General features: G+C 38.5%; 1 protein-coding gene across 2 annotated transcripts in view; it reads left to right on the plus strand.

Moving 5' to 3' along the window:
* Nucleotides 1-18,007, plus strand: part of LOC140865565 (two pore calcium channel protein 1B) — a 42,306-nt gene extending 24,299 nt beyond the window's left edge. Inside the window, exons 16-24 of one of the 2 annotated variants that reach the window (XM_073270244.1) lie at nt 2,763-2,826; nt 3,659-3,827; nt 4,076-4,140; nt 4,321-4,411; nt 15,072-15,158; nt 15,306-15,386; nt 16,966-17,000; nt 17,097-17,186; nt 17,730-18,007. In XM_073270244.1, the coding sequence (XP_073126345.1) occupies nt 2,763-2,826; nt 3,659-3,827; nt 4,076-4,140; nt 4,321-4,411; nt 15,072-15,158; nt 15,306-15,386; nt 16,966-17,000; nt 17,097-17,181 (677 nt within the window). In that variant the 3' untranslated portion in view covers nt 17,182-17,186; nt 17,730-18,007. The remainder of the gene's footprint in view (nt 1-2,762; nt 2,827-3,658; nt 3,828-4,075; nt 4,141-4,320; nt 4,412-15,071; nt 15,159-15,305; nt 15,387-16,965; nt 17,001-17,096; nt 17,187-17,729) is intronic. The other variant, XM_073270245.1, reaches the window with a different exon arrangement.
* Nucleotides 18,008-23,058: the final 5,051 nt, after the last annotated feature.

Below are 23,058 nucleotides of genomic sequence, written 5' to 3' on the forward strand. Positions count from 1 at the left end.
GTCATCAATTGAACCAGCTCAATCTGCAAATCCTTTTAGACTCCTATCATTAATCTTGGAAAAGAACAGCCCCTTACCTGGTGCTTGCAGAATTCATGTATTGGCTGACCAAATTGACTGCAAATGTGATATCTGGCCTTGTATGTGAAAGGTAGATTAGTCTTCCAACAAGGCGCTGATAATTCCCCTTATCAACCGGTTCTCCTTCAAGCATCTTTTCTTTGTTACCAAGTTCAATCGCAGTCTGGCTTGGTTTACATTCCAGCATCCATGTTTCTTTCAAGAGATTCAAGGTGTATTTTCTTTGAGAAACTGAAATTTCTTTTTTACTTTTAGCAATCTCTATTCCTAAGAAATATTTCAATGCTCCGTAGTCCTTGACTTCAAATTCTTTTGTCATCATTGATTTGATTTTTGTCATTTCTTTGTTGTCATCTCCAGTGATGATAATATCATCGACATAGACTATGACAATGGTGACTTTCCTGACTTCAGAGTGTCTCAGAAACAATGTATGGTCTGCCGTCCTTATTTGTAACCAAATCTCTTGATAGCCTTTGAAAACCTGTCAAACCATGCTCGAGGATATTGTTTTAAGCCATAAAGAGATTTTTTAAGCTTCCAGACAACTTCGCCTCCTATTTCAAATCCAGGAGGTTGACACACATATAAACCTCTTCCTCCAACTCCCCATTCAAAAAGGTGTTTTTAATATCAAATTGATGTAAGGGCCAATCAAGATTGACAGCTAATGAGAGAAGATGTAGAACCGTATTAAGTTTTGCAGCAGGAGCAAACATCTTACTGTAGTCAATCCCAAACGTTTGCGTGAACCCTTTTGCCACCAAGCGAGCTTTATATCTTTCCACCGAACCATCCGCTCTGTATTTAACAGTGGAAACCCATTTACACCCCACTGTGCTTTTACCTTGAGGAAACTTCACTAAGTTCCACGTTTTATTTTTCTGAAGGGCGGTCATCTCTTCAAGTATGGCAGTTTTCCATTCTGGAATACTCATTGGCCTCTTCAACAGTCTTGGGAATAAATACACTAGATAGATTTGATGTAAAAACACGAAATGAGGGTGATAGTTGTGAATACGAGACAAACTGAGAGATAGGATGTTGAGTCCATGATTGAACACCTTTCCTAAGAGCTATTGGAATGTCAGAATCAAGAATAGAACAAGTACCTGATTCTTTGAGTGGCTCCACTATCGGTTCATCCGTTCGGCGATGAGTAGAGTTCACTACCTCATTTCCAATTTGTGGCTTTTTCCTTCGAGAGTAGACTTGAAGCTCTTGTTGTTCAGGCATATACTTTCTTTGTTTCAAATGTGGAAGGGCTTTAATCGTTTGAAATTGGGGCTGGAAAGGCTGCTTTCGGGATATGGGGTGACATGTAAGGGTTCAGTAGGTACGGGTAATCTGAAACTGTTCCAAAGGCAAGATTCATTTGTTTTCTCCCCCTAAATCGAGGCTGATGAGAAGTAAGGAGTATCCTCAAAGAATGTGATATCATAGGAGACGAAAATTTTTTTGGTTGAGGACAAAAACTCTTATGACCCTTCTGAGTTGGAGAATATCCAAGAAACACAGTCTTTGCAGCCCTAGGATCAAGTTTACTTCGTTGGTCGTCGTGAGCATGGACAAAAGCTGTACACCCAAAGATTTTCAAAGGAAGAGCATGGGGTTTGAAGAATGGATACTGCATTTGGAGAGTAGACACTGGTGTTTGGAAGTTGAGAGGGTGACTTGGTCAGCAATTGATAAGATATGCAGAAGTTAATATGACATCCCCCCATAAATATTTTGGAACATTCATTGTAAAGATAAGAGCCCTTGATACTTCTAAGAAGTGCCTATTCTGTCGCTCCGAAACCCCATTTTGTTGGGGTGTATCAACACATGAGCTTTGATGAATAATCCCATGTTCAGTTAAATATTCCCGAAGAACATAATTAAAATATACCATCCCATTGTCTGTGCGTAATGTTTGAATTTGGGTTTGAAATTGGGTTTGGACAATTTTATGAAAGATTTGGAACATTTTACTGGTTTCCGATTTATCGTGAAGAAGATGCACCCAAGTAACTCGTGTGTGATCATCTATGAACATGAGGAACCATCTTTTACCATTTGAGGTGGGAATTTTTTAGGGTCCCCATTATCACTGTGTATTAAGGAGAAGGGGGTGGATGGTTTATGTGGGATTGGATGGAATGACGTGCGAGTGTGTTTAGCAAATTGACACATTTCACAACTGAAAGAAGTAAACTCTTTTATGCCAAACAATGAGGGAAATAATCTTTGTAAATAAGAGAAATTTGGGTGGCCAAGCCTACGATGCCACAACATTATTTGATGATCAGTAGAAACAGATAAAGACACATTATTAGACACAAATTATGCCATAATCATTGCTGACTGGATAATTTTTAAAGAGAGAAATATGCTAGATTTTATCAAGAATCTAAAAAGCGTTAGGCGGTAGGCGGGTGGCGCGCCTAGGCCTAGGCGGTTTTTTTTTTAAAAATATATAAATATTTTATAATATCTAAAATTAGTCAAAATATTCATAAATATGTTCAATATTTTAATTAATATTTTTTAAATCATGCTTATTAATGTGCATAATTTTTTTTATGTGGATATATTTCAACAAAAATATGCATGGGGCTGCGGGTCACCTAGGAACAGAGGATTTTATAGTGTTTCTTGTATTTTATTGAATATCTTGTCTTGTTCATTGTTCATTGCAGTTATTGGAGAAACTACTACTTTTATTTCTCCCCGAGGACTTACGTTCCTCTCCAATGGTGAATGGTGAGAATATTTTATTCATAATTCCTGAAGATTTGTTTTATGTTCGTGAAATTATATTTCATTTATTTGGTTGAGATAATTAAAATGGAATAAGAAATCTGGATTTGATTATTGGCCAGACAAATCAAGAAAATATTTATTTTGTATCACCATTTTGTGCACCATCTACTCCTTGTAGAATTTCCTAAAACGCATACATAATTTGTGATAGTTTCCATTTTCCTTGCTTGGATATATTACTATGCCATTAAATAAACTTCGAAATATGAACTTAATGTCTTGTGAATATTAATCAATATATGGATTTTAGAAGTACAGTTTCGTTTTCACCATCCACGTTTCCTTTGTTCGTAAGTTTTAACTTACGGTCAGTGATCAGGCCTCGTGAAATATAGATCAGAGACGAATGTTTATTCCTATAAGAAGGAAATAGGTAGAGTCTCGTGTGGAAGTCTTGAAAGCTGAAGATTTGGAACAAAATTTATAAGGCCTTACTAAGTTAGGATTGAACTAACTCTACCCTGTCCAGCCATTTAACTCATACACTCAAGTTCATGATCATCCATTATATTTTGATTTTTGTTCACAACCAAGAGACTGCTGGTGGGGACCAATTTTGAATGATGTTGGTTCCTGATTTGCGTTAGTATTTTGCCCCGAGAAGAAACATATGTAATGGTTTTTAAAAGTAAAAAATTAGTAAATAATAACCGTCTGCACATTTTTTTTTCAAATGGAGCTTTTCTTCGAGTGGTTTCTTGAGAAAGCTTAATTCAATTTACGAGTTGGGTTCTCCATGATTTTCTAAATGAAATGGTTTTTTTGCCTACAGGATTAGATATCTTCTTCTAGCAAGAATGTTAAGATTGATAAGGCTATTGATGCATGTTCCACAATATCGGGCCTTTGTTGCGACATTTTTGACCTTGATACCAAGTCTGATGCCATATCTTGGAACCATATTTTGTGTCTTATGCATTTATTGCTCCCTTGGTGTGCAGGTTTGATTTCTTTCTGCATTTACGCGTCTTTGTTTTTGTCATCTCTTTTCTACCTTCTTTAGCTTGATGCATTTTGATATAATTTTCATGACTTGGTGAACTAAGTTGTAATTCGGGGGCATTTCATTAAGAGGGCCTGGGTCAATTTTTTTTAATATTGTAGGACAACGAAACACATTCTTACCCTCTTCTTTTTTGTGAAATTTCATAGTTTTTTTTTGTTTTCTATCTGCTTTTTTATTAAGCAGATTTTTGGTGGGATCGTGAATGCTGGAAATCCAGATCTAGATGGAACTGATATTCAAGATAATGAGTATCCTTTGCTGTTCATGAAGATCTTTTAGTATTACATGTCTTTGACTAGTTATAGCTGTACATATGCTATAACTCAGGACTGGAACACGTCAATAATTCCTTTATGTTTTCCCCTTTAAAGAAGAGGTCTCATTTTTGGATTAATCAGATGATGACTATATTCCCTTGACTTATTAAGCTACTTACTCTTCAATTTCAATGACTACCCCAATGGGATGGTGACACTTTTTAATTTAGTCGTGATGGGGAACTGGCAGGTGTGGATGCAGGTATTATTAATAAAGATTGCTTTTGTAACATTCTGTTACATACCTGATTGGTGCATTTCAACAATGTGAAACGTTATTTCTTCCCTGCATTTTGCAATTTTGTAAATCAGGTTTGATAATTACTTTAGTGGAGTAACTATTTTGTTGACAGTTTATTTTGAATCAAAATTCATTGTAGTAGTGTTGTTTCTCATGATAGGATGCAGTGCGCAACAGTTCTTTTTGTCAATGAATTATCATTCCATGTTTAGTCGAGATTGAGTGCTTGGAGATGTCAATCATGCAATACACTTAATTCTACATGATTACTCACTATAGATTTTGCTTTCCCAATATTATCATTTCTTATCACCGTGCTTCGTATTGAGAATGCTAATTGGGTGGCTAATTTACCTGTATATGTAATGAGATGGCTTATGTTGAGAAGATGTTATTACTATATTGAGATCTTCTGCAAATATTCTTATTTGTGATGCAGATGATATCTAAGACATCATTCTCATTCTTTATTTAGCTTTATCTTACTCGATATTTCTGAAACTCTTTCTTTATTTTGAATTAGGTTATGATTGGTTTGTTTAGTATTTTGGTATTTTGCTCTTTCAGTAGAAGTAGGATTCTAGTTATTATTTATAGGACTTACGTTGTTATTCTTAAACAGTTTGATATTACTAAATACTAATAAATCTGAAAACGAGAGTTTCTCTCAATTCTGGCGTTTGTGATACTTTAATTTGTTGGAAAACTGGCGAGTTCCCAGACCAATTACGATTGATACCCGGTGCAGCGGAAGTTTAAAAATTTTTCATGGAACGTTTCCATGGTATGGGTATCAACCGTTCATCGATTGAATTACGTGTGTGTAAAATTTAAATAACAATTTAAATAAATTTTACCTCAAATCTCGCAACGAGATTAATGGACACCAACAGAACAATTCTGCTCTTGTTGTCTCTCCCTGGAACCGATGAACGCCTTCAATCAGGTCCACGAACAGAGGTTTAATCCCTCTGATAGATTGCACTAGAAAATCTATCAGAAGTTTTCTGCGAAGAGAATACACGAATTTGATTCGTTATTCCTTACTGCGATTCAAAATCACAGACCGGAATTTTCTCTGACAGAGTAGGGAGGGGGCGGCCAAAAAAACGTTTTGAGAGGCTAGGGTTTTCGAAAAATTGCTCTCAAAATAATGACCTGTTGTGTGTAATTTCTGTACTGAAATAACTTATTTATAATGCAGGCCACTAACACCTTAGGGCCCATTAGTCATAAGCTGGGGCCCGACAAGCAAAGCCCGCTCGTTCAGAAATTAATATAAAATTCATCGTGACTCCGATTGATGAAACGATTTCACCAATGTGCACAGAAACCATTTCTGCACGTTTTAAAGTCAAAATAAATTTTCCTGAATCCGAATTCAGTGGTTTCCAAAAATGTCCATCCCTATGTCATTTTAGGAAATCCTACTCCCTTACTCTTATTTAAGAAGTCCAACTCCTTAGTTCATTAAATTTAACTCTTTAAATTTAACTATCTCAACGGGGATTAAAACTCCATTACACTGTGTGACCCTCAATGGTTCAGGGATACAGCTAGCCGTGGGCTCACAACTCCTTGTGACTCGGAACAACACTTTCCGACTTGCCCAACGAATCATGGTAAAGCGCCTAGCAACATCGCCCCATGATTCCCTAGGTATCACTGATAGTGCCTACAAGAACCAGTAGATTTTGGTTAGCGTACAGTACGGTCCCTTCATCCATATATCCCGATCGAATCAACAACCATTGGTATATCGAGAGTCGCTCAAGATTCGATAACTATGCAATGCATCTTGAAGATCAAATTAGTGACATCGCATGTGCTACTAAGAAACCATTTCTTAAATCACATCAAGTACTCTGGCCAGAGATTTGTCACACTAATATCTCCTCAGATCGCATAGGATATCCACACTCGCAAGTATGTGGTGAATCCTTGACAACAATGCATTGACTCCTATATGTGTCGTAACTGTACCCAATCTCGACACCTGATGACCCCCTCAGAGTCGGTAAACGAGTCAAAGCACAGTACTAGCATATAGAGTCTCCATGATGTTTCAAGTCGTAAGGACTAATGGTGTACAACCAAAACCGCGGACTTTATCCACTCGATAAGTGATAACCACTTGGAAAGTCCGGATAGGGTAGTTCGACTATTCATCCTATGAATATCCATTTGCATGCTTCGAACATCTCCATGTTCCCTACCAATGAAACGTGGTACTCCGCATCGCAAATGCTAGTCTCAAACTCGAGCGATCCTTATCCTTATTATCGGACGGCTCAATCGACTAGGAACGGTTTTAGAATATACAGTGACTATAAGATGTATTTCATGATAGACATCTCCATGTTCTACCACATCTTACATACACTATAGTATATTCAAGGTCTTTATCAAAACAACAATAGTATATCACAATATAACAATATGAAGTAATATAAAGTCATTGCCATAAAAGTGTAAATAATATTAAACAAAAGATTGTTTATACAAAGAGTCAACAAAGCCCATAGCCACACAGTTGGCTCACTGGGCACCCACTCTTACAATCTCCCACTTGCCCTATAGCCAACTAGTCATACTACGTAGACCCATTGCTTCGCGATGTTTGTCAAACAATGGTCCTGGCAAAGGCTTAGTAAGTGGATCAGCGATATTGTCTGCAGAGGCCACTCGTTCGACACTGATGTCTCCTCTTTCCACAATCTCCCGGATTATGTGGTATTTCCTCAGTACGTGTTTGGATCTTTGATGAGACCTTGGTTCCTTTGCTTGAGCAACGGCACCCGTGTTGTCGCAGTACACCGGGACTGGACCAACAAATTCAGGAATGACGCCCAACTCTTGGACGAAATTCCTCATCCAAACGGCCTCTTTAGCAGCAGCTGATGCTGCAATGTATTCAGCCTCAGTGGTGGAATCCGCTGTGGTGTCCTGCTTGGAACTTTTCCAAGAGACAGCACCGCCATTGAGCATGAACACAAATCCAGAGGTTGACTTCGAGTCATCCACATCACTTTGGAAGCTAGAGTCGGTATAGCCTTCCAGTTTGAGTTCTCGTCCTCCATAAACCATGAACATATTCTTAGTCCTTCGCAAGTACTTAAGAATGTCCTTCACGGCTTTCCAATGCATCTGACCAGGATTAGACTGATATCTGCTCGTGACACTCAGAGCAAATGCTACATCCGGTCTGGTAGATATCATCCCATACATGATACTACCTATAGCTGACGCATATGGTACATGTGTCATATTCTCTATCTCTGCATCAGTCTTGGGACACATAGACTTGGATAGAGAAACTCCATGACACATGGGTAGATGTCCTCTCTTGGACCCATCCATTGAAAACCGTTTCAATATGGTATCGATGTAGGTTGATTGAGTGAGTCCTATCATTCTCTTAGATCTATCCCTATAGATCTGTATCCCAAGAATGTAGGATGCCTCACCCAAATCCTTCATCGAAAATCTACCTGATAACCATATCTTTGTTGACTGCAACATCCCTACATCATTCCCAATGAGTAGGATGTCATCAACATAAAGTACTAAGAATGTCACCGCATCCTTAACTACTTTCTTGTACACGCAAGGTTCCTCCGGGTTCTTGATGAAACCAAAGTCTTTAATTGTTTCATCAAATTTCTGGTTCCAACTTCTTGATGCTTGTTTTAGACCATAAATTGATCTCTGAAGCTTGCATACCTTATGCTCGCTTCCCATGGATGTGTACCCCTCAGGCTGCTTCATATAGATTTCTTCCTTAATGTCTCCATTAAGAAAAGCAGTCTTCACATCCATTTGCCATATCTCATAGTCATACCATGCAGCTATGGCAATTAGGATTCTTATGGACTTGAACATTGCGACTGGTGAAAAGGTTTCATCATAGTCAACTCCTTGCCTTTGAGTATAACCTTTCGCCACCAATCGCGCCTTGTAGGTCAATACCTTACCATCAGGCCCAAGCTTTCTTTTGTAGATCCATTTACACCCTATTGGAACAATTCCATCGGGAGGATCCACTAAAGTCCAGACTTGGTTAGTATGCATCGAATCCAATTCTGATTGCATAGCTTCAAGCCATAAATTCGAATCCGCATCAGAAATTGCTTCCTTGAAGCTTCTTGGATCACATCCAATGTCGGGTTCATCTTGACCCTCTTCAAGAAGAAGACCATATCGAACTGGAGGTCTAGAAGTCCTCTCGGATCTTCTAGGTGCAGGCGTGTCCAGCAATGGTTCCTGAGGTGTGGGATCGTTATTTTGTATTTCGGGTTCTTCTCGAACTTCTTCGAGTTCCATCATCTCGCCTTTCTTATCCAATAAGAACTCCTTCTCCAAGAAGGTGGCATTCCGTGAAACAAACACCTTTGTTTCAGCAGGATAATAGAAATAATATCCGATTGAATTCTTCGGATACCCCACAAAATAACACAAGCTGGATCGACTATCCAACTTATCTCCCACTGTCCGCTTCACGTAAGCAGGACATCCCCAAATCCTCAAGTACGAATACTTAGGAGCTTTGCCATTCCATAACTCGTATGGTGTTTTGTCCACTGCTTTAGTGTGGACGTTATTCAACAACAATACCGCCGTTTCAAGCGCATAGCCCCAAAACGAAGGTGGAAGCTCAGTGAAGCTCATCATAGATCGAACCATGTCCAACAAAGTTCGATTACGGCGCTCCGATACACCATTAAGCTGTGGTGTCATAGGAGGAGTCCACTGAGAGAGAATCCCATTCTCTTTTAGATAGTCCAAAAATTCGGTACTCAAGTATTCTCCACCTCGATCCGATCGAAGTGCTTTAATACTTTTACCTAGCTTGTTTTCTACTTCAGCCTTGAATTCTTTGAACTTTTCAAATGCTTCAGACTTATATTTCATTAAATATAAATACCCATACCTAGAATAATCATCAGTAAAGGTAATGAAGTAGGTGTGGCCATGTTGAGTCCCTACTCTAAATGGACCACAAACATCTGTATGGATCAAATCCAACAGATTTTGACTACGTTCAGGCTTCCCCTTAAAAGGAGATTTAGTCATTTTCCCTTTTAGGCAGGATTCACAAGTAGGTAGAGAGTTAATATCAGACATATCAAACATGCCCTCTCCCCACTAGCTTGTTCATCCTCCTTGAGGAAATATGACCTAGTCTAGCGTGCCAAAGGTTTGCCGGGTTTTGACTATCGATTTTCCTTTTGTTTGTTGTCGCCGGTTTGTCAATACAATTCACTGGAACGTCTTTTAGTTTTAAATTATATAGATCGTTTTCAAGTTGTCCATTTCCAATTAAACATTCATTCTTGTAAATACTGCAAATCCCATTCACAAAATTACAAGAATAACCATCTCTATCAAGCATAGAAATAGAAATAATGTTTTTAATTAAATCTGGCACAAATAAAACATCTCTCAACAATAATTTAAAACCATTCTGCAAAATCAAACAAACATCTCCAATGGCCGTAGCTTCAACTCTGGAACCATTCCCGAGCCTTAGCTGGGTCTCACCCATTCTAAGCCTGCGACTTCTTGTCATCACCTGCAAATCATTGCAAATGTGAGAACCACATCCGGTATCCAATACCCAAGAAGTTGTATTAAGTGACATGTTTATTTCGATATAGAACATACCCTTTGCAGTTCCCAACTGCTCAAGATACTCCTTGCAGTTGCGCTTCCAATGACCCGGCTTCTTGCAGTAATGGCAAACATCCTTGGATTTTCCATCGTTTGAAGCCTTTGTCTTTTGCTTCTTCTCGGGTTCCACTTTCTTGGGTGGGGCAGAACGTTTCTTGCCCTTCATACTTGGCCCCTTCTTAGCAGAAGATGAGGAGCCCACCAAGAAAGCTGGCTTATCCTTCTTAAGTGTGGATTCATATGTAACGAGCATATTGACCATCTCTTCAAGGGTGGCCTCTATCTTGTTCATATTAAAATTTATCACGAATCCATCAAATGAAGAAGGAAGAGATAGAAGCAGCAAGTCCACATTGAGTTCATGCTCCAACACCAAATCAAGGGTCGCTAACTTCTGTATGAGCCAAATCACTCGTACCCCATGATCACGGACCGAAGTCCCTTCACGCATGCGGCACGTCATCAACTCCTTAACAGTAGAGAACCTTTCAGCCCTCGACTGAGCCCCAAAAAGTTCCTTGAGTTGCGTGTGAATGTCAGCAGCATTCACCGTGTCCTCAAATCGCCTCTGGAGTTCATCAGACATCGAGGCTTGCATATAGCATTTGGTCTTGATGTCATGGTCACACCATGCATCAAGTTTGGCCAATTCCTCCGGACTTATGTCAGCTGGTGCTTCCTTCGGAGGTGCTTTCTCTAACACGTAGAGCATTTTCTCCGAAGTTAAGACAATCTTCAACTTCCGGAACCATTCCGTATAGTTGGCGCCAGTCAGCTTGTTTTGTTCGAGGATCGAGAATAAAGGATTTCGCGAATTCATTGTGTGAAATACTGAAAAGGAAAAACAGACATATATCAATGATTGTTTAACAATTTACTAAGACATAAAATAGGCGAATTTAATTTTATGAATCTCACTCCCACTATTTTAACGATTTCACCACCCTCTAGTGAAAACGGGAAACTTTTTCCTTAGTGAGAACATGGAGTCCAATTGACAAACTTATGGTCCCGAATAATATCAGCCAACCATAATTCTCAAAAGGTAGAGCCCAATTGCTTCCAAAGCAACCCCCATGTATTTACCTCATGTCCAATAAGGGCCCAATAATATGACGCCGTTTAAAGTGACATGTCAAGATGACCCATCAATATTAAGTTGTGATGGACGGTCGCCATGTGGATCCCCCAATAATATGAGCCGATCCCATGGGAGTTCCACCCAACTTACAACATTTGTCGATCCAATGTACAGCTTTCCGACGAACGGGCCCCCCCAATAATATGAGCCGGACCGTATCCGCGGTAGCATCACATACATTGACCGTTGATGGAAGGTAGGAACATTTAAACAATATTTAAATTTCCTTTATTTATCTTGATATAAATTTTAAATCATATTTAAAATGAGGGATTTTATTTATAAAAATATTTGTCTCATCATTTTTAATTTATTGCATGCATTGCCGGATTCACGCAATTTATGTCTAAACATGCATACAATCATAATATCACATATTATATAGGATGATCGATTCCATTTCTAATTGACCCGTGGTTGCCAATCACGGGTCTTAGTCCAATCCTAGGTAATATGCAGTATGCAAATGCAATCCTATTACATATGCTTCCAATTTACATTTCTTCAGTCTTCATTGTCTGCTGGGCCCACCATCTTCAAATCTTGATCTCCCACTAAATCTAATGTATTTACAATTAAATAACAATGACAAGTAGGGGATACATTTTTAGGGGGTGGGAACGGGCTATAAACCAAGCCCACTTTTATTACATATGACATTCATATCGGGCCATAAACCAGGCCCATTAATAAAACCAACAACAATAAAGACAAAATGTAAATTCCTAACATACACCTACAAAATTGGTCATGGCAATCGATCATCCTTATCCAATAACATTTAATTCAAAATTAATTTATTGGATAACATGCTGTGGCAATTCAAATTTAAACAAGATAAAATCATATTTTATATATAAAATCACATTTCACATATAAAATCATATTTTATCTCCATATCAAATAAAATCATATTTTATCTATAAAATCCAATTTTACAAATAAAATCATATTTTATCTAATATATCATAAGATCATATCTTATCATCAATTGTACCAAAATAATTGATTTCAAAATTCAATTTACGGATAAAATATTAAAATTTTCCAAAAATTCAAATTTATCCAAAATCAATTTTAAAATTTACGGACTCGAACAATTCGATCCGAAATCTCGTGAACCAATCAAAAACAATTTTTGACCGGACCAAAATAAAAATTTTAAATAATAAAATTAATAAAAAAAAATTAAAAAATTAATTTTTCCCGCGGGCCACCCGGGACACTCCCGGGTCGGCCCGCACCCGGGGCGCGGGCCGGGGGCAGCCCGGCTGCCCCCTTAGGGCAGCGCCTGGCGCCGCCCCTGGGCGGCGCCGTGCGCTGCCCTGGGCGGCGCCGAGCGCCGCCCCTGGGCAGCGCCGAGCGCTGCCCTGCGCAGCGCCCAGCGCTGCGCTGGGCAGCGCACAGCGCTGCCCTGGGCGGCGCCGTGCGCCGCCCTGGGCGGCGACGGTCGCCGCCGTGGGCGGCGCTGTGCGCCCCCTTTGGGCGGCGCCGTGCGCTGCCCGGGGCAGCAACCATTGCTGCCCAACCGGGCAGCGATCCAAGCGCTGCCCGGGTTTTGCCCGAAAAAAAATTTTTTTTTATTAAAAATATTTATTTTGTTTCATAAACCGAGACTCAAAAATTTTGTACAATTGATTATTCAATCGATTGATCTGAGCAACCTGGCTCTGATACCACTGTTGGAAAACTGGCGAGTTCCCAGACCAATTACGATTGATACCCGGTGCAGCGGAAGTTTAAAAATTTTTCATGGAACGTTTCCATGGTATGGGTATCAACCGTTCATCGATTGAATTACGTGTGTGTAAAATTTAAATAACAATTTAAATAAATTTTACCTCAAATCTCGCAACGAGATTAATGGACACCAACAGAACAATTCTGCTCTTGTTGTCTCTCCCTGGAACCGATGAACGCCTTCAATCAGGTCCACGAACAGAGGTTTAATCCCTCTGATAGATTGCACTAGAAAATCTATCAGAAGTTTTCTGCGAAGAGAATACACGAATTTGATTCGTTATTCCTTACTGCGATTCAAAATCACAGACCGGAATTTTCTCTGACAGAGTAGGGAGGGGGCGGCCAAAAAAACGTTTTGAGAGGCTAGGGTTTTCGAAAAATTGCTCTCAAAATAATGACCTGTTGTGTGTAATTTCTGTACTGAAATAACTTATTTATAATGCAGGCCACTAACACCTTAGGGCCCATTAGTCATAAGCTGGGGCCCGACAAGCAAAGCCCGCTCGTTCAGAAATTAATATAAAATTCATCGTGACTCCGATTGATGAAACGATTTCACCAATGTGCACAGAAACCATTTCTGCACGTTTTAAAGTCAAAATAAATTTTCCTGAATCCGAATTCAGTGGTTTCCAAAAATGTCCATCCCTATGTCATTTTAGGAAATCCTACTACTCCCTTACTCTTATTTAAGAAGTCCAACTCCTTAGTTCATTAATTTAACTCTTTAAATTTAACTATCTCAACGGGGATTAAAACTCCATTACACTGTGTGACCCTCAATGGTTCAGGGATACAGCTAGCCGTGGGCTCACAACTCCTTGTGACTCGGAACAACACTTTCCGACTTGCCCAACGAATCATGGTAAAGCGCCTAGCAACATCGCCCCATGATTCCCTAGGTATCACTGATAGTGCCTACAAGAACCAGTAGATTTTGGTTAGCGTACAGTACGGTCCCTTCATCCATATATCCCGATCGAATCAACAACCATTGGTATATCGAGAGTCGCTCAAGATTCGATAACTATGCAATGCATCTTGAAGATCAAATTAGTGACATCGCATGTGCTACTAAGAAACCATTTCTTAAATCACATCAAGTACTCTGGCCAGAGATTTGTCACACTAATATCTCCTCAGATCGCATAGGATATCCACACTCGCAAGTATGTGGTGAATCCTTGACAACAATGCATTGACTCCTATATGTGTCGTAACTGTACCCAATCTCGACACCTGATGACCCCCTCAGAGTCGGTAAACGAGTCAAAGCACAGTACTAGCATATAGAGTCTCCATGATGTTTCAAGTCGTAAGGACTAATGGTGTACAACCAAAACCGCGGACTTTATCCACTCGATAAGTGATAACCACTTGGAAAGTCCGGATAGGGTAGTTCGACTATTCATCCTATGAATATCCATTTGCATGCTTCGAACATCTCCATGTTCCCTACCAATGAAACGTGGTACTCCGCATCGCAAATGCTAGTCTCAAACTCGAGCGATCCTTATCCTTATTATCGGACGGCTCAATCGACTAGGAACGGTTTTAGAATATACAGTGACTATAAGATGTATTTCATGATAGACATCTCCATGTTCTACCACATCTTACATACACTATAGTATATTCAAGGTCTTTATCAAAACAACAATAGTATATCACAATATAACAATATGAAGTAATATAAAGTCATTGCCATAAAAGTGTAAATAATATTAAACAAAAGATTGTTTATACAAAGAGTCAACAAAGCCCATAGCCACACAGTTGGCTCACTGGGCACCCACTCTTACATAATTCACATCAATTTGTCTTTTGACATTGCCTGTTGGGTGGTACAGAAAAATCTGATATTTGAGGACTAGATGGATGATATGAGAAGTCGATTGTTTTTTTTGTTGATACAGATGCTTATGCATATACATATCGTGACATCTTATTTCCTGCTTTTTATGGCACTGCTTCAGTTGACATGTTTAATATTTGGTGTAGCCATAATATTTTCTCATGACCTCGTAGATAGCAACTTGACTATGTTGCTAAATGTTGAAATAACAGAGTTACAAGGTTTTGACTGGAACTGCGTGGACTTTAGCTTACTTCATCAGCTTCTATCTAATTACTGTTTTACTACTCTTCAATTTGGTGAGTTATCAATACTTCACAGTTTGTAGTTCACCTTCTTAGTTTTTACTCAAGAATCTCCATGTTAAAATGAATTTCCTTAGTCCGTCCATTTGACCTTAACTCTACTTATCTTGATGTTCACTGAATTGTCTTTAATGATTGCAGGTAGTGGCTTTTGTGTTGGAGGCTTTCTTTGCTGAAATGGACCTTGAATCTTCTGAGAGCGCTCCAGACGGGGAAGACCAGGTTAGTCACAGACTCGAAAAAATTTTGTTTTCATGGGTCATAGTACCCGAATTCCAAATGCTTATCTTGCTCTTTTTTTGGTTGAGCTACTGTCATCGTTTTCCATAATCAAAACTATAGTTGACTCCCGGACTCCCCAAATCGACTCCACTCCATTAAATTCTTAAGAAATGGAAGAACGGTTTATGCTAATTTCTCGCCATTTCTTCAAGCATGCTCCTCAAATATAGTTAAAAGCGAAAACACGATATCATGCTGATGAGTTAAAATTTAGTAGAATGATGATATTCTTGCAAAATGTTGTGAACATATAGACTGGTCTCTTCCAAGAAGAATAATTAAACACGCGACTTTGATATTTGGTTTTATAAACTTGCCCCTCTGCATATGTGCATTCAATATATGGATAATTTGATAAGTGTGTAATGTTTATGGGTTTGGGACGAATACCGTGATTTAGCTGGTTAATATTTCGGTTTTTTAAAGCAGCGCAAAAATATGCCTAGATATTGAATTTTGCATAGCTCCATGACAAACCAAGTATTGCTGGTTGTATACATGGAGATCCTCCAAGAAGATTTCAGCATTCTTGCTAGACTAAGATAGTGCTTGCAAACTATAAAAATAAGTGATTATGGATTTTTTCTTTACAACCTTAAAAACAAGTGTTTTCTTAACAAATTTGTTAAGAAAAAATCCATAATCATTTGTTTTTAGAGTTTGCAAGCACTACGTAAAAATCATCGTATATATAAAAATTTTAACCCTGACGTTACTTCCCCTGTTAATATTTAACGGATTGAACATACTTGAGGGGCTGAGTTCACACACGAGAAAACTGAGGGACCGAATGGATGTGGGATAAATTATAGGGAGTTTTATTTATCATCTCGGTGTTATACATGATCATCACGTGTTCGATCCGTGAAGCATTGATTGGGAAGTTAATGTTTGTGACTTGATGGGGACAAGTTAACATACTTGAGGTACTAAATTAGCACATGATTTAATTGAGGGACTGAACCGGCAACAGACCTAAACTAGAGGGATGCTGTAATGTATTTGAAAACTGTCCTACTTGGAAAACGGAACGAAACTTGTATCATATTCAACTTAGGATAATGTTTTTTCAGAAGCATCATAAATTAAACAATATATTTTTCTAAACTTTTTGTTTCATTTGACTTCACAGTTCACACAAAGATTTATTTCTTGGTGCCCTTAGGTGGCGCTTGCATAAAAGGATTTCAAATCCATTTTATGGTTAACAATGAAACATTATATCAAAATCTAAATCCATACATTACTTATTTACACATTAATTATATAAAGTATAATGAATTTCAAATGACACCATTACGGGTAGACATTAAATACATCCTAATTAACATGAAATACTATATAAACATGAAAAGAGTGGATTTGAAGTTTATGGTGTTATTTCTCGAAACTACAAAAATACAATTTTAAATCCATGAATTTTAAATCTTTCCATCCAAGCACAACCTTAAAAAATTAGAAGTCATCTCTCCACTTTGCGTAGTTGTAATTAAATATAACTGTTTACCCGACAATCCAGGATGACAAAGGAAACGGCCGGAGGCGGAATATCGGGTATGTCCATAGACATCATGGTTCTAAAATTTATAACCAATTTGCATGATGCATCTTGATTTCAATCAATGTTTTCCATAATTTGATGTTGTGCAGCATTAAGTCAAGGAACCAGAGAGTTGATAACCTTCTCCACCATATGTTGAGTGCCGAACTGCAAGCAGAGTGTTCCACTTCATAAACTCTGTATGTTTCGTTTCTCTCAACTCTCCATTAATGGAGTTCTAGGCATTAACTAAAACACATCTAATACAAGTTCGGTTTTTCATACCATAGGCTTCACCACAGCCAATTTTTCTTCTTTTTATTTTCCATTTTAAAGACTGCATAGAATAGATGTATTTGTGAAATTGTTCTTTACTGTGTTCGAATGATTCTGAGAGGAAAAGATTTCCTTTTCCTCTTTTCCATTTTCTGGGCCATGGAGAGAGGCCGGAGAATCGCACCATATCGAGGCCACTCACTGTATATGATCACAGAAATGAGAGAATATAAGTGGGAGAATTTTTTTACGGCTGGGCTTATGCAACTACTTGCAATCAAACGTCCGAGTACTGCTACATTCTGTGCTTTCTGAATTGATAAAAACCTGCACGTGTAGTAGCACTATGGTGACTAAAATAGTTTTAGGAACTAAAATTATGTTTGAGTCTCAAAAAATTTCACAAGATATCATAGCTATTTGTTGATGCTTATACTTACGTGATGATGCCATGAAATTTTTAACAGGTTTCTGGAATGAGAAGACTCCTTGTCGTTGGAGGCGGTGTTTTACGACTAGATTTTGAGCATAGTTTTGAATCTAAAGGATACTTGTACCGCTAATGTGTTCAAGTGATTTCCCTTTAATATGCTCTATTATCTGAGCATCAGCTTTCTTACGAACTACCTATTTTTCTTGAATTTGTTACAACTATATTCAATGTGACATTTGTGTCATGTGAGCATGTTTTTGGCTTTCAAAATATTCTTCGATTTTGGACTGATCTAAGATGGTTGTGTCAAGTATTTTTCATGCTTAAGTTAAAATTTTATTGTTTTTATATTCATGGTTTAATCTTAATTATGAACAAAATTGGGATATTATGAATTAAGTTGAGAATCAGAATATAATTTCATAACCAATAATAATTTCTTAATATTATAACCTACTGTATTGTAATAGGTATTAACTACCTCGTTTAATAAATTTTCATGTAGGAGAGTTTGTTTTTGTTTTTGTAATTAATAGAGTGATTTGTTATAATTGATTTTCAACTTGAGATCTCGTCTCAAACACCAGATGGGATAAAAGTTTACAGGGAGATGACGTCAACATGTTTACTATTGGGTAATTGTTTCAACAAGCTAGAACCTTATGTAAAAATATAATGGGCTAAAAGCTTCAAGCGTTTTAAATTTACAGTCGAAACATTCTTTGTGAAAATAGCAAATTAAAGTTTTCCTATGTTGCTAAATTTGTGGTAACCACTTCTCCCGCGCCATAAAATTCCTCGACTGAGCATATTTACATAGTGTGTAATCCAAATGATTTTTTTTTTTTGAGTTGTAATACAAATGATATTTTAGTGTATATATTAGATGAGCATTGGTATACCCGATTCTTAAGCATCCTTGTCAGTTAAAGAGGGGTTTTGGTTTTTCTTGTTTGGAGCTAAATCATTTTGGGTCTTCGGACATCAGTCTCTATACATAATTATTTATGTCATCTTATTTCTGCATCTGTGCATCATAAAAAAAAGGATAAATTCTTAGATCATTAAGTTCTAGTGATGCGCTGAAAATGGAGTTAAGGAAGAGCTTCACAACTGCTCTGCTTCAAGTCGATGAGCTTATTGTATAGCTCACTCAGGCTTTTGTTTTCATTTTATGCTCCTCGAATGAATGAGAAAGTCTATTGTACTTGTTGGGTATTCAACCAAAGTCCCACATTGAAAGATCAATAGAAAAATCATGAGTTAATATATGGAATGATATATTCATTGGTATGAAGCCTTTTGTGTGAGGTTCGAAAACAGAGCCATGAGAGTTAATAAACAAAGTAGAGAATATCATACAATTGTCAAAATATCCGTCGTTGCGCTACAAGTGGTATCAAAGCACACCTTACATGAATTGCTGGGAGTATCACATACCTCGAGAGCATATCATGGATTTTGGCCGGGATCCCTCAAACTCATTCGTTTAAGTATTGCAATGATTCTACCCACATAGGTCGATCTAAACCATGACTCTGTTTCCCACGAACGGCTCCATTTGTAATATAATAGAACTCACAGATCTTCAAAATGGTATGATATTGTCCATTTTGAGCATAAACCCTCATGATTTTGTTTTTGAACTTCATCCAAAATGCCTCATACCAATGGAGATATCATTCTATATATTCACCCATGATCTTTAACTTGTCCAATGTGGGACTTCGGTTGAATACCCAACAATCCTCCCTCAAACGAAGTTCCACAATTATTATCATGGTCCAGGCCTCATCTCAAACTTATCTGTCCTCCAATCGAGGCCACTGCTCTTCATTGCGTTGGAACGCACACCTTCCATCTCAGCATCTGGCATTAGAAATTTGACTTGTTCATCACTTTTTCTTGACCAAATTTTTGATACGATCGATGCAGTGTTTAGAAAGGTGAGGGGGTGTAGTAACTCGTACCCTGTTTTAAGTTAATTAAATGTTAAACATGATTTGGGGTTACTAACTAACCTGTACCCTATGATATGGCGATGTCATATAAAGAGCAAAAAAAGGGAATAGATGACAGACATATACGACATAGAAAATTCAAGGAAGGTGATGCGGTTATCCTATTCAATTCACGCCTAAGACTATTTCCCGTAAAGCTCAAGTCTCGATGGTCTGGAACCTTTATGGTTAACAAAGTGTACCCTTCGGGTGAGGTCGTTTTGAAGGATGCCAAGGATGGGCTGTTCACAGTCAATGCCCAGTGGTTGAAGCACTACGTGGGGTCGATCCGAGAATTGACACCACCACGTTCAATGACCCACCATAATGATGAAAGGATTACAATCGAGCTCTAGACTATAAATTGAGAACTAATTCTTCACCCCTTCTCTTTTTCGATTCTTGGTTCCATTTTATTTTATTTTATTTTACTTTTGTCAGACTTTCGCATAAAAAGAAGATAAATCATGCTCGAGCAAGAAAAAAATCTCCAATGGAGCGCGGAGACTGCTCGAGCAGGCAGAACTCTTGGCTATAGCATGGAGAGTTCTGCCCCGAAAATTTTTTGTACTTCAGTTTGCGCTAGGGCGCGCAATTTTGCACGCCTCAGCGCGATGCCTTCTCACTCTCTCACAACCCTCCCGCAAAAAACTCTTGAAACCCTCTCAATACCCAAAAGTAGAGAATATCATACAATTGTCTAAATATCCGAGTTTCGTTGCGCTACAAGTGGAATCAGAGCACGCCTTACATGAATTGCTTGGAATATCACATACCTCGAGAGCATATCATGGATTTTGGCCGGGATCCCTCAAACTCCTTCGTTTAAGTATTGCGAGGATTCCACCCACATAGGTCAATCTAAACCATGACTCTGTTTGCCACGAACGGCTCCATTTGTAATATAATAGAACTCACAGATCTCCAAAATGGTATGATATTGTCCATTTTGAGCATAAACCCTCATGATTTTCTTTTTGAACTTCATCCAAAATGTCTAATACCAATGGAGATATCATTCTATATATTCACCCATGATCTTTATCTTGTCCAATGTGGGACTTCGGTTGAATACCCAACAATCCTCCCTCAAACGAAGTTCCATAATTATTATCATGGTCCAGGACTCATCTCAAACTTATCTGTCCTCCAATCGAGGCCACTGCTCTTCATTGCGTTGGAACGCACACCTTCCATCTCAGCATCTGGCATTAGAAATTTGACTTGTTCATCACTTTTGCTTGACCAAGTTTTTGATACGATCGATGCAGTGTTTAGAAAGGTGAGGGGGTGTAGTAACCCGTACCCTGTTTTAAGTTAATTAAATGTTAAACATGATTTGGGGTTACTAACTAACCTGTAACCTATGATATGGCGATTTCATATAAAGAGCAAAAAAAGGGAATAGATGACAGACATATACGACATAGAAAATTCAAGGAAGGTGATGCGGTTATCCTATTCAATTCACGCCTAAGACTATTTCCCGTAAAGCTCAAGTCTCGATGGTCTGGAACCTTTTTGGTTACCAAAGTGTACCCTTTGGGTGAGGTCGTTTTGAAGGATGCCAAGGATGGGTTGTTCACAGTCAATGCCCAGTGGTTGAAGCACTACGTGGGGTCGATCCGAGAATTGACACCACCACGTTCAATGACCCACCATAATGATGAAAGGATTACAATCGAGCTCTAGACTATAAATTGAGAACTAATTCTTCACCCCTTCTCTTTTTCGATTCTTGGTTCCATTTTATTTTATTTTATTTTACTTTTGTTAGACTTTTCGCATAAAAAGAAGATAAATCATGCTCGAGCAAGAAAAAAATCTCCAATGGAGCACGGAGACTGCTCGAGCAGGCAGAACTCTTGGCTATAGCGTGGAGAGTTCTGCCCCGAAAATTTTTTGTATTTCAGTTTGCGCTAGGGCGCGCAATTCTGCACGCCTCAGCGCGATGCCTTCTTACTCTCTCACAACCCTCCCGCAAAAAACTCTCGAAACCCTCTCAATACCCAAAAGTAGAGAATATCATACAATTGTCTAAATATCCGAGTTTCGTTGCGCTACAAGTGGTATCAGAGCATGCCTTACATGAATTACTGGGAGTATCACATACCTCGAGAGCATATCATGGATTTTGGCCGGGATCCCTCAAACTCCTTCGTTTAAGTATTGCGAGGATTCCACCCACATAGGTCAATCTAAACCATGACTCTGTTTGCCACGAACGGCTCCATTTGTAATATAATAGAACTCACAGATCTCCAAAATGGTATGATATTGTCCATTTTGAGCATAAACCCTCATGATTTTCCTTTTGAACTTCATCCAAAATATCTCATACCAATGGAGATATCATTCTATATATTCACCCATGATCTTTATCTTGTCCAATGTGGGACTTCGGTTGAATACCCAACAATCCTCCCTCAAACGAAGTTCCACAATTATTCTCATGGTCCAGGCCTCCTCTCAAACTTATCTGTCCTCCAATCGAGGCCACTGCTCTTCATTGCGTTGGAACGCACACCTTCCATCTCAGCATCTGGCATTAGAAATTTGACTTGTTCATCACTTTTGCTTGACAAAGTTTCTGATACGATCGATGAAGTGTTTAGAAGGGTGAGGGGGTGTAGTAACCCGTACCCTGTTTTAAGTTAATTAAATGTTAAACATGATTTGGGGTTACTAACTAACCTGTACCCTATGATATGGCGATGTCATATAAAGAGCAAAAAAAGATAATAGATGACAGACATATACGACATAGAGAATTCAAGGAAGGTGATGCGGTTATCCTATTCAATTCGCGCCTAAGACTATTTCCCGTAAATCTCAAGTCTCGATTCATGTTCAATGACCCACCATAATGATGAAAGGATTACAATCGAGCTCTAGACTATAAATTGAGAACTAATTCTTCACCCCTTTTTTTTTCGATTCTTGGTTCCATTTTATTTTATTTTACTTTTGTTAGAAGTTTTGCATAAAAAAAAGATTAATCATGCTCGAGCAGGAAAAAAATCTCCACCGGAGCGCGGAGACTGCTCGAGCAGGCATAACTCTTGGCTATAGCGTGGAGAGTTCTGCCCCGAAATTTTTTTGTATTTTAGTTTCCGCTAGGGCGCGCAATTCTGCACGCCTCAGCGCGATGCCTTCTCACTCTCTCACAACCCTCCCGCAAAAAACTCTCGAAACCCTCTCAATACCCAAAAGTAGAGAATATCATACAATTTTCTAAATATCCAAGTTTCGTTGCGCTACAAGTGGTATCAGAGCACGCCTTACATGAATTGCTGGGAGTATCAGATACCTCGAGAGCATATCATGGATTTTGGTCGGGATCCCTCAAACTCCTTCGTTTAA

This window comes from Henckelia pumila, chromosome 4 (genome assembly GCF_033568475.1).
Source record: "Henckelia pumila isolate YLH828 chromosome 4, ASM3356847v2, whole genome shotgun sequence".
Taxonomy (NCBI): Eukaryota; Viridiplantae; Streptophyta; class Magnoliopsida; order Lamiales; family Gesneriaceae; genus Henckelia; species Henckelia pumila.